At 42.7% G+C, this 12,500-nt stretch overlaps 1 protein-coding gene across 1 annotated transcript in view; it reads right to left on the reverse strand.

Moving 5' to 3' along the window:
- Positions 1 to 12,500, reverse strand: part of LOC311050142 (chloride channel protein 2-like) — a gene marked incomplete at its 3' end in the record, with an annotated part of 256,197 nt that overhangs the window by 62,811 nt on the left and 180,886 nt on the right. The window contains exon 15 of the mRNA XM_084064112.1: positions 6,536 to 6,749. Within this exon, the coding sequence (XP_083920238.1) occupies positions 6,536 to 6,749 (214 nt within the window). The remainder of the gene's footprint in view (positions 1 to 6,535; positions 6,750 to 12,500) is intronic.

The raw sequence follows: 12,500 nt of genomic DNA on the forward strand, positions 1-12,500 counted from the left end.
TTTACTGTTAGGATATTTGTAGAATCTCCGGAAGCAAAGATTTGAGTTAAATGTTATCGCTTTCAAAAACACACCGGACGATTTTCAACGATTTGCACAAAATATTCATGATTTTTCAAAAACAAATGGCAGATCTACAAGCTTGAGCCTGTGGTAGAGGGCGTGGTAGCCCGGAACACATTTTCGCTTCACCAGCGTTTCACCGCTTTAGGGCTCCTTCAGCAATATTTTTTGCTTCAATATCATATATTTTTATTAATATTCACTTTTGCCCAGTGCTGCAGCACTTAAAAGTCCTTGCATTAAGTCTGCACTGCACACACACACGTTAAGGTTGTAGGGATGAATACATACAGCTCCATAGAGGTCCATTCTATGAACTGTTTTTGCCGCAGTGGTGAGGCATACCCCTACGCTGACACGAAGCCTTCACCTTAAAACTAGGGGTGCGTCCGAAAATGACGCACCGGAGCACACTCGCCTATTAGTTTGTATTGGCCAGCGCGCTCAGTGCTGTATTTTTCGAACGCACCCTAAGAGAGACACAGAAAGAGCTTTTTCTCTCAAGCAGTGGTGGGAAGTAACTAAGCACTTTTACTCAAGTACTGTACTCAACTCACTGAGTGCCAGAATTATTTCTAGCTATTTCTGGCCAGTGCGATTTTTTTTCTTTTTTTTTCTCAAAGTAGAAAAAAAAGTGCTTTGGAAGGCGAGATACAGCCTTTTTCAGTTATAAGTTAAACAAGGAGTGGATGGAGCTGCAAATCTTCAGACAATAATATCTTGGGTTCTGAACAAAAACATTTTCTTTTTTTTTAAACACGTGAAACACGTGAATGGCACTCAATGAGTTAACTCTTTGACTGCCAGAGTATTTTCATAAAGTACTCCCCCGGTGCCAGCGATTTTCGTGTTTTTTTTTTTGTTTTGTTATTTTGTAATTTCATTTTCATATACACTTTGTCTAGCTGCGGTTTTGAACACATACGATGGTTCCACCAGCAGAGGCCAGCAAATAGACACCTCGATCGGCTCACTCACTCACTCACTCACCCCCAACAGACTCAAACAGTCAAATACGTCAAACCGGATGTGACGTGGTCGCAGATTCTCCGGCCAAAATGACGATGTGATACACGACGGTGATGACTGTTCGTCACCCAGACTATAGATTATAGAAGTGGAGCTCTCCGTTAGTTTTTTATACCGTGTGAAAAACCGTGTGTTTCCCTATTCTGTCCGAAAATGACCGGGGGAAAAAAAAAGAAAACCGGAAACGAATCTGCGTCATGAAACCGGAACCCGGGGAGTCTGAAGGAATCCTAAAGTCAACCTGATGATGAAAAATTACCAGAATAGCGCGACCAGAGATTAAACAATGAACGCGCGTCTAACGCGTCGACGGCCAACTGGACAAACTAGCAATTGACGCGTTATCTAGTCAAGGGCAGTCAAAGAGTTAACCACTTCAGCCCTATAAACATTTCGGCCATTTGAAAATGGCTAATCTACAAGCTTACAATGCATTGTGAGCTTGTAGATCTGCTATTTTCAAAATATTTGTATACATCTGAAAACTTGTGAAATGGGACATTCTGCATAATGAGTATTTTTTTTGTACTTTAAGTATACTTTGATACCAATACTTCTGTACTTTTACTCAAGTAAATTTTGATTACCGACCTTTTACTTGTAACAGAGTATTTCTACGCTGCAGTATTGATACTTTTACTTAAGTAAAAGATGTGAGTGCTTTTTCCACCACTGACAGAAAGAGCTTTTTCTCTCAAGCTACAGTATCAGACCTCTGAACCCAACTGTCTTTAACCACTTAAACCGGTGTCCCTCAGGGCTTTATAGTGTATTTTCGGTTTTCTTATTATTTTGGTGAAAGCCTTCCCTTCAATACGGAGGCTTTAAGTGGTTAAAGGGATTTCACTTTCACAGTTTTTAAGTTGCTCGATTCAGTATTTAGATAATTATTATTCATTTTATTAGACACGCCCCCTTCCTATAACAACCCATTGTAACTTCAAACTCCATTTTAACCATGTTAGATTCATCAAAAACACCCGTCCTTGGTTCTGGTGACTCACCCTGCCCTCCTAATACGTGAGGGGGGCGTGTTTTTCCGACAATTTATTTCATTTATTTTATTTTATTTTTTTATTGTATTAAATTTTTATCATTTTCCCCCAAAAATATAAAAAGTAATTGAAAAAACACGCCCCCCTCGCGCATTAGGGGGGCGGTAGGAGTCACCAGAACCAAGGACGGGTGTTTTTGATGAATCTAACATGGTTAAAATGGAGTTTGAAGTTACAATGGGTTTGAATAGGAAGGGGGCGTGTCTGACAAAATGAATAACAAAAATCTAAATACTGAATCGAGCCACTTAAAAACTGTCTGGGGGGCTCACAAAGGCCTGAGTAGACGATAAAACGAGCCAAAGTTTTTTTGAAAGTGAACTATCCCTTTCACCTGTCATTACACCTTCACCAACATAGCACACATGGAATGTACATCTCTTTGCATACATTGTATGCTTTTGGATAATATCTAGCATTGCTATAGTTCATCGCCTAATACAGGGGTCTTCAACAGGGGGTCCTCAGAGCTACTATAGGGGGTCCGCCAAATCTTTGTGTGATAGGATTTAGTTTTTTTTCTTGAATCCTAGAATTCCTTTTCTGAGGGATTTCTTTCTGAACATTAGACAAAAATAGCCGATCTACAAGCTCTCAACGCCTCGCGCTGCGAGGCGTTGAGAGCTTGTAGATCGGCTATTTTTTGGAAAAGAGGCTATAGGTGTAGAGGGAAACAATAGCAGACTAAGTAAAACAAAACTTTAATCTGAAACACAATGTTATACACTATAGAGTAGGGGGTCCCTGCTTCATCTCTCTCTCAGCTAGGGGGTCCTTGGCCTGAAAACGTTGAAGACCCCTGGCCTAGTATACGCTGTTTGCATAATGTATGACTAAAGCATGTTAATACTTTAGTCAGCCTTCTGCTGCATGAATGTATATTTATTCTTCCACTTATATTTTGTATTTGTTGCTGTTGGGCCGAAACCAGCTCCATTTTGACTTTTTTGCATTTTTTCCCATAAATCAGTGCTATCGAACACCCTTTACATCTGTGTGTTGGTAAAACAAATATTGAACGACATTCGACATTCTGTATATTTTAGGTTGTGTATTATTTAGTGTATGCATACATACACATATTCACATATATAATGGCGTCATTCACTACACCAATGTCTGTGTATACTGATGTTATTTTGCACACCTACATCCTGGAATAGTTTGCTTCCAAGAAGCTATGTTCAATCTTTCGTTAATGGCTTTCTAAATACAGATATGTATTATGCATGCTTTCTTTTCCACCCCGACAAAATGACCCATGTGTCCAACAGTCTCAATCTCAGAAGGCTTCTCCTGGGGTAGAAACAGTCCCCCAACTGTCCAGCTGAAACAGAGGTCACCTAAGGTACCCAGTCCCTCCTTCAACTACGGCCCTGAGCCCTGTGAGTGTAGTGGCTTCCATTAACCCACTGAGACCTGAAGCCGATTCTACATGTCTCCTAAATCTCAGTATTCTGAAAAACCTACAGTATGTTTCTATATCAGTGGTGCTCAATCTTTTTCATGTCAAGGACCCCCAAAATTATATGTATTTTGCCGCGGACCCCCATCAAAATATTTTGTTCCAGGAACCCCCCCAGAGGCAACGATTTGAGTTAAAAATGTTCGCTTTAAAATTATATATATTCAAAGATTTGCACACATTTTCACGATTTTTCAAAAATAGCAGATCTACAAGCTCGTAGCGCGGCACTCGGTGCCGCGCTATGAGCTTGTATATCTGCTATTTTTGAATAGCCCAAAGTGTAAAATAATGCTTTTTTGCTCAAATCTAAAAATGACACAGTTCCAGGTCTCAATGGGTTAAGTCACTATATTTGGCTCCATGTCGGTATGATTAACTGATGCACGCCGTAGCCATCGGCGGTGTAACGCACAAACCAATTACAACGACCAGACATTTACCTTTGCCGCTCTGTTTATTGCTCAAGAATATTTGCAAACATCATTAATCATACAGTTAGATAGTCTAACCAAACGTTAAGCTACTTCTTCTACACTACATACAGACGTCATGGCCACAGTCAACACAACTGTATGCCTCACCTGGCTGGCATGCGCCCCTGCTGGCTACATTACACTGCCTGTGTAAATGCACGCCTCATTACAGGTAACAGCCTGCACCTGGCTGTGCAAAAATGTATTACGCCAAAAATAGACACCAAGGAAAACAAATTAGCTGGGAGGAAATTCGTAAAGATTGGGCACTTAAGGGCTCTATCTTGGGCGGCGCCTTACCCCTTAGCGCTACCCGCTACCCGTGAATTACGCACAAGGCAGCTGGAACTGTCCCTAAACGGTATCTTATAGCCACAACACTACCCGCTATACATCATGCCGACTCCGTTATTTGTGCCTGGAGGTGTGCCCGTGGGGCGTGTTTCCCTAAAATTTGCTATCTTGCGCACACACGTTTGGGAAAGCGCATAGTGGATTCTACAAACACTATGCCAAATGAGTTTGGTAGAGCGTGGTTATTTATAAACAACGACCGGGCAAAGGGTACATTATCCCGCTTATTACACGGCTACTAAATACATAAATGTATACATTTACCCAAAAGTAACAACCAAACGAAGTCTTTCCTTTCTTACGGTAATGGAAGTATTCCATAAGTGTTGTGCCGGGCGGACACGGCCGCCTGGGAAAACACGGAAGTGTAGTGGTATCACATAGAATCCATTTTATGTCACTGCATCGTCTATTTCTCGCTTCAAATGTTTTCAAAAATATTCTTAAAGAGGTGGTGCCATGGTTTTGCACTTTTTCTGTTTTTCATGTGTCTATGAGGTTGATAGAACTTCATTAAGGCCCCCGCTGGTGGTTTTATGGTGTTTCATGTCTTCTCTGACTATTTGGATTTTTTTCCTGGAGGCTGAAACCTTGAGAGTCAAACGTGCCAATCCAAAAACAGGGGCATAGTGACATCACAGAGCCCCCAAAAAACATACCCTCCCCCTCATTATCATAAAAAAATTTGAAAAAAAATCCTTACATAATAATAATACCTTATGATCAGGTTTTAGGGTTGAAAAATATCATGGCACTCCATCTTTAAGAGCAACGTTTAGTTGTAAATGACGAGGTGATTATTGTCCAACACACTCAATGCTCAATTTCAGAAGCCTTTCCCTGGCATGAGAGTCAGATGACTACACCCCACAGGCCAGTAACGCACCAAATGTGGGAAGGAAGTCATGAATGGCTTCCCCGCCGTGCCTTTGAGCAACATACTTCAAAATCATTAGCTACCAGTTGAAAAGCACAGCAGCAGTAATATTAACCCATTAAGACCTGGAACGCATCTGTGTCACTTTAGATTTCTTTGGCTATTTTTGAAAAATCTTGGGGGGAAAAAAAAATGTTTTTTTTTTCTCAAAAAACTGTTTTAAGAATTGCCCCAGGTCTTAACTCATTCCCTGCCTAGAATGACTAAAAAGACTTTTTAAAAAATAAAAAATGTTGTTGTTTTTTTTACATTCTTTTTTACTTTTTTTTTCTCGGCTCCTGAGTACTTTTTTTTTTTCAATGAAAAATCTTGGCAGTGGGCAAACGCGGCCAGAAATATTCTGGCAGTGAATGAGTTTTTAATGGGTTAACAGGCAACTTTGTCGATTTCAAACCTGAATCCTGTTGTTCTGTACGAGATGAAATGAGTGCGCACAAGTGCACATACATTGAACAATAATTCATAACTTTTCGTGTGGTTGTATGGCGATAGTAAAGTGTAGCTGTCAAGAGAAAACCCCATGGCATACCTGGTCTCGTCTCACCAGTGTGCCTTGGCAACACCGTTTGGAAACCACTGCACCACACTCTCCTTCTCATCTTCCCCCAGCAACACACTCACAGTCCCATGATGTCCATATCCCCTTCCCCCAGCACAGACTGCACTCCAGTGGTGGAAATTAAAGATGGAGTGCCATGATATTTTTCAACCATAAAACCTGATCATAAGGTATTATTATTATGTAAGGATTTTTTTCAAAAAAAAAAAGTGTACAGAAATTGTTAAAAAAAATGTTTTTATGTGGACACGCCTCCAGTTCATTAACTATGCCTGGTTCTCACCTTAGCACCTCCTCCACCGCCTTAGCACCACCCACCTGTCCTAGTCCCTCCTCCTCCTCATGCCCACACCTGTTGTGTTATGATAATGAGGGGGAGGGTATGTTTTTTGGGGGCTCTGTGATGTCACTAAAGCGCTGTTTCTCTGTTGGCACGTTTGAAAAAAGGTTCGCTTAGAAAATAAATATATATTCAAAGATTTGACCCCCTGGTAACCGCCCCCCCAAGGACCACTGGTGGTCCCCGGACCACTGGTGGAGAACCACTGGTGTCGTGTATATATACTGCATTGCAGTGTGTATATACTGTATACATACTCATGGTGTCCCCAGCCCAGCTCGGGGAGGTAGGGCAGCTTCTTGATCCTGATGATGGAGTCGTACAGGGAGGGCTGCAGGGACTGGGCCACCGCGTTGGCCAGGATCACGGCGATCATCACCGGCAGGATGTGCGAGATCTGACCCGTCAGCTCAAACACAATGACCGCCGTGGACACCGTGTGGGTGACCGCCCCCGACAGGGCCGCGGCACCTATAAGGGGCACGATGGAGAGGAGAGGAGAGGAGAGGGGAGGGGAGGGGAGGGGAGGGGAGGAGAGGAATGATTGATCATTGACCCAACACTCTAACATGTGAAAATTAGATTAGATCGACATTCTACACATCTCGACATCTCTAATAACCCTTTAAGACCTGAGGCCGCTTCTATAAGAAGTTTCTAAATCCTAACAGTTTTTTGAAAAAAAAAAATCCAAAAAATATTTGTTCACGATTTTTCAAAAATAGCAGATCTACAAGCTCGTAGCGCGGCACTCGGTGCCGCGCTATGAGCTTGTATATCTGATATTTTTGAATAGCAAGAGAAATCTAAAGTGACACAGATGCGTTCCAGGTATTAATGGGATAATACAGTGTCAGTTCATCAACATATTCATTGAAACAAATTCCAACCCCACAATATCCCATCAACCAGATTACAGCCTGCCCACAAGTCAGCGCCTGTGGCTCTTTTTTTGGGGGGGGGGGGGGGGGCACACCGCAATCTTCAAAGTCCTTTTATTTTTTCCTCCAAACATTTTCATTTGGAAGAAAGCAATAAGGCAGACTGAGACCAGACAGACAGACAGAGAGTATAGCGCACAAAGAGGCTTCTCTCTCACTGCAAGAAAGAGAAAATGGAATGGATGGACCCCTTCCACAGAGTCAGAACAAAAGTTGACAAGAGTGAGTGCACGAAAATAAGACTGAGAGAAAGCAAGCAAGCAAGCAAGAAAGAAAGAAAGAAAGAAAGAGAGAGAGAGAGGAAGAAAAAAAGAAAGACAGAAAGAAAGAAAACAAGGGAGGAAGAAAGGAAGGAAGGACAGACAGGGACAGCCAGACAGACAGAGGGAGTGGGCAGTGGGCTAGAGGCTAGAGAAGCTGTTATTGTTTCTCACTGCTAACTTAATTAAGCCGCTGTACGGAGGGCCGATCTGTCACAGCTAAATGCTAATGCGCTCTCTCCACATGCTCCTAAGTGGGACGCTCTTGGTCGAGCTCGCTCCATCTCCCCCGTGGGAGGAGGAGGACAGAGGCTCATCAGGGAGCAGTGAGCCTGGAGAGGGGGTGAGTCATCAGTGAAATGACAAGAACGGCAACAACAACAAGAACAACAAAGAACGGCAAGAACAACAACAACGGTACAATAACATCATTCAGCGCCCCCGGGAAAAACAGCTGCCGTCGAGCAGCGACCGCAGCTGCCCCTAATCAGTGCACACTCGTCGCCAGCCACACGCTAGCTAGGGGGATCCTATTGCGTCTCGTTAGTGACGAAACATCAATATGACCCGGCAATAACACGGTTATGGGGGTGGGAGGGGAGGTTGGCGTTAGCCAGACTTGCAACGTTTATATGCCATCTGACACTGCTGTATCTGAGAGCTAATCGTTTAGTGAGAAAAGTGAGAACCGGTTGTTCTCACTTTGAGAACCAGGGATCCCTTGGTGGGACTTTGTTGTGACAAAAGTCAAGTCTTTTGTTATGGGGGGGTCCCTGGCAAACATTCTTTTAACCCATTGAGACCTGAAGCCGATTCTACATGTCTCCTAAATCTCAACTGTTTTCTGAAAAACGTATGTTTCTATATCAGTGGAGTTCAATCTTTTTCATGTCAAGGACCCCCAAAATGATATGCATTTGGCCGCGGACCCCCATCAAAATATTTTGTTCCAGGGACCCCCCAGAAGCAAAGATTTGAGTTACAAATGTTCGCTTTAAAAGTATTTATATTAAATGATTTGCACACATTTTCACGATTTTTCAAAAATAGCAGATCTACAAGCTCGTAGCGCGGCACTCGGTGCCGCGCTATGAGCTTGTATATCTGCTATTTTTGAATAGCCCAAAGTGTAAAATAATGCCTTTTAGCTCAAATCTAAAAATGACACAGTTCCAGGTCTTAATGGGTTAAAATGGGGGTCTGCAGCCAAATACATTTGGGGGTGCTTGACGTGAAACTATACTAAAAAAAAAACACTGCCTGCAGGAAACCTTTGAGATAGAAAGAGGGGTCAGGATTAACACTACGGCCGTTTCATCATCGCCCGTGGTGAGATTCAATGTTGGAACGACAAAGTAGCGTTTTGGGAATTATCGGTCGCCCAATGGCAGGCTTTAGTTCTGCATTCTTCTTTTTCTCGTTATCTCTGAGCACGCCAAAACAAATTCAAAATGAACTGTAAATTGGTTTTGGCATTACGTGATTGAATATTACATGAATATTCTTCATTTACCAGCATTGCTGTAAATAATTGGCCTTATGTAGTGAACAGAGATGACGCAACTCTTTCTAATCTCAATGGTTATGAACCTACCGTGATGTTGAGTGAGCTCTATTGTCGAGTCTGGCCCCGTTGTTGTGTCTAGCCCTAGTAGCCCACACTGTTATCTTTGCCATTGTGTGCTTGTGACTCATTGCCTCTAACAGTCTGCCTGCAGACTAACCTTGATAACATTCGACTGGCAGCTTTCACTGCACTGGTGGGAAGAATAAAGATAAGTCTTAAATGTTTTGCTCAAACAGGAGCATTCATCTAGGATGTAGTCAATTAAGCAAGTAATTAGCCTGCCCTGGACCAAAACTGACTCACTAGGGCACAAGAGATGTGGCACTGATCGGCGAAGTGTTTTGCAAAATTAGCCGCGCGCGCGCACGCACACACACACACACACACACGCACACGCACACGCACACGCACACACACACACACACACACACACACACACACACGAGAGAGGTGAAGAAGAAAGAGAGTGCAGGCAGGGTGGAACGGATGGAGGAGAGCGTCAGACGTGATTTGTGACAGAAGGGTACAAGCAAGAGTGGGTAAGAGACAGTGGTGGAAAGTAACTAAGTGCATTTACTCAAGTCCAATTTTGAGGTATTGTTTTGACTTTACTGGAGTATTTCCAGTTTTCATCACTTTTACTTCTACTCCATTACATCTCAAGAGGCAAATATTGCACTTTTACTCCACTACAATTATTTGAAAACTTTAGTTACTAGTTACTTTGCAGATATAGATTATGATATTATAAAACATACATTAACTTTAGCCCTATTTTATACATAGGCTATTTGAAAATAGCCGATCTACTTGCACACACACAGCTTGTAGATCTGCCATTTTCAATTTAGTACTTTTGGTACATTTTGGTATATTTTGATGTACTTTTGTACTTTTACATTTTGAATACGGGTAACAGACTATTTTTATATAGTGGTATTGCTACTTTTACTTAAATAAAATATCTAAGTACTTCTTCCACCACTGGTAAGAGCCGTATAAGACGGTAGTGAAACCAGCCATGCTGTACGGCGATGGCAATGATGAAAAAGACAGGAGGCGTAGCTGAAGGTTGCAGCATTGAGGATGCTATATCATTCTCATTAGGAGTGACAAGGCACAGAAATAACTACATGAGAGAATCAGCCCAGGTTAGAAGGTTTTGGGGATAAAACAAGCAAGGTTGAGATGGTTTGGGCATGTGCAGAGGGGGGATGAGGGGTGCATTAGGATGCTTAAAGGAGCTACACCATGAATTTAAAAAATAATAATAATATTTAATATCATATTGTTTATGTCCCTCAAACGTTTTTCAAAAGGTTTGAGCCTAAATCAAGCCTCAGATATACTCATTCCAACTAACTTCTCTCTGGCTTATAAAGCACTTTCACCTGCAATACCACATTGTCCTGTTTGGCACGGGGCGCTATTGAGCCAGTTTGTATGCATGTTATGTCCTGGTTCTGTGTGGAAAAAGTAAAGTTTTTTATAATATTTTTTTTTTACTTTTTTTGTTGTTGTTAGAACTGAAAAACGGGAGGAATTGTTCCCAGACGTGACGTAGGCAGGGGGAACAAATCTGACGGACTGTTTTCAGACCAATTTACATGAAAACCACAGATAGCCTATGAAAGCCTGCATGCTCGAAGTCGGGTATTTGTTGGAACAGAAGAGAGGTGGGGGGGACCAAAAACACACAAAAATGAAGAAAAAGTTAAAATTCATGGTGTAGCCCGTTTAAGATGTCAGGTGGATAAGAAGAAGCGATTCGCTAGCTCCTCATGCACTGAACGAGGCATGGGCTCAGTTCTGGGCTCTCCCTAGGCTGGCAGAGGGGGCAATAGGCTCTATGCACACTTTCAAGATTTTTCAAAAACAGCAGTAGTGCCACGCTACGAGCTTGTAGATCTGCTGTTTTTGAATAGCCAAAGAAATCTTAAAAATGACACAGATGCGTTCCCGGTCTTAAAGGGTTAAAGGAGGAGTTCACCCAAAAAATGATTTATTTTCTATCAATTGCACACCCTATGAAGCCTTGAATCCATGGATTCTTTTTTGTTTTTGTTGCATTCCTAAGCCAATAATTTGATTCCCGTCTCCTACCGGCTAATGTATCCGGTAGGAGACACAAAGTAGATTATTTGTGTCTCCTACCGGAAATACACACGGTCATCAAATTATTGTCTTAGGAATGCCACAAAAAACAAAATAAATCCATGAAATCAAGGCTTCATGGGGTGTGTAATTAATAGAAAATAAGATTTTTTTTGGGTGAACTCCTCCTTTAAGGACACGGTGAGAGAGGACATGCAGGTGGCTGGAGTGACCGAGAAAGACGCAGAGAACAGAAGCCGATGGCACTGAGGCGACCCGTGATGGGCATTAGCCGAAAGAAGGAGTTTCATCTATCGTTTATTTAGCCAGGATGATCCCATTGAGGTAAAATATCTCTTCTTCAGTCAGTATCAAGTCTATATCTATCTATATATACAATTTGAATCCTGCGCCATGTCGGTTGTCAGTATGTACGTACGTTGTATGTGGCCAGTGTGACGTAATCTGACATCACGCCAGTGTGACGTAATCTGACATCACGCCAGTGTGACGTAATCTGACATCACGCCAGTGTGACGTAATCTGACATCACGCCAGTGTGACGTAATCTGACATCACGCCAGTGTGACGTAATCTGACATCACGCCAGTGTGACGTAATCTGACATCACGCCAGTGTGACGTAATCTGACATCACGATGAGACGGTCGTCCCGAATATGGACACAACGCCAGTGTGACGTAATCTCACGACAGCATGACATCACGCATGACATCACATCCTACCTATAAATTCTAGGATGCCGTCAGATCGCACCAGTTCGACGGCTTCCATAGTGGGTTTTGGTCATTGGAGAGGTGATGCACGTCACCTCTTTCTGAAGTGGGTACTTTCAAAGCCTGCCGTGGATTTAGGAGAGCACAAAACTCTCTCTCACACTGTGAGGTGCCTGTAAGGTGGCACTGCAAAGTGAACGACGCGTCACGCTAGACGTTCGGGCCGCATAGCGGCCCGAACTTCTAGTATATATATATACAATTTCAACTTCATCTCCTGCGATTTCAACTATCTTTTCACATTGTACACCACTGCACACTCCCCACAGGTCTGCCATACCAGGTCTGAGTAATCACAAAGTGGGTTTTGGTCATTGGAGAGGTGATGCACGTCACCTCTTTCTGAAGTGGGTACTTTCAAAGCCTGCCGTGGATTTAGGAGAGCACCAAACTCTCTCTCACACTGTGAGGTGCCTGTAAGGTGGCACTGCAATGTGAACGACGCGTCACGCTAGACGTTCGGGCCGCATAGCGGCCCGAATCATATACAATCAAGGTTACGTGAGGCAACAGCCTTCATGATAGTCTGTGAAATAAATTAAGGATTTAAACAGGATATTGCTA

Source organism: Gymnoscopelus microlampas (genome assembly GCF_963454915.1).
Source record: "Gymnoscopelus microlampas genome assembly, chromosome: 8".
NCBI lineage: Eukaryota > Metazoa > Chordata > Actinopteri > Myctophiformes > Myctophidae > Gymnoscopelus > Gymnoscopelus microlampas.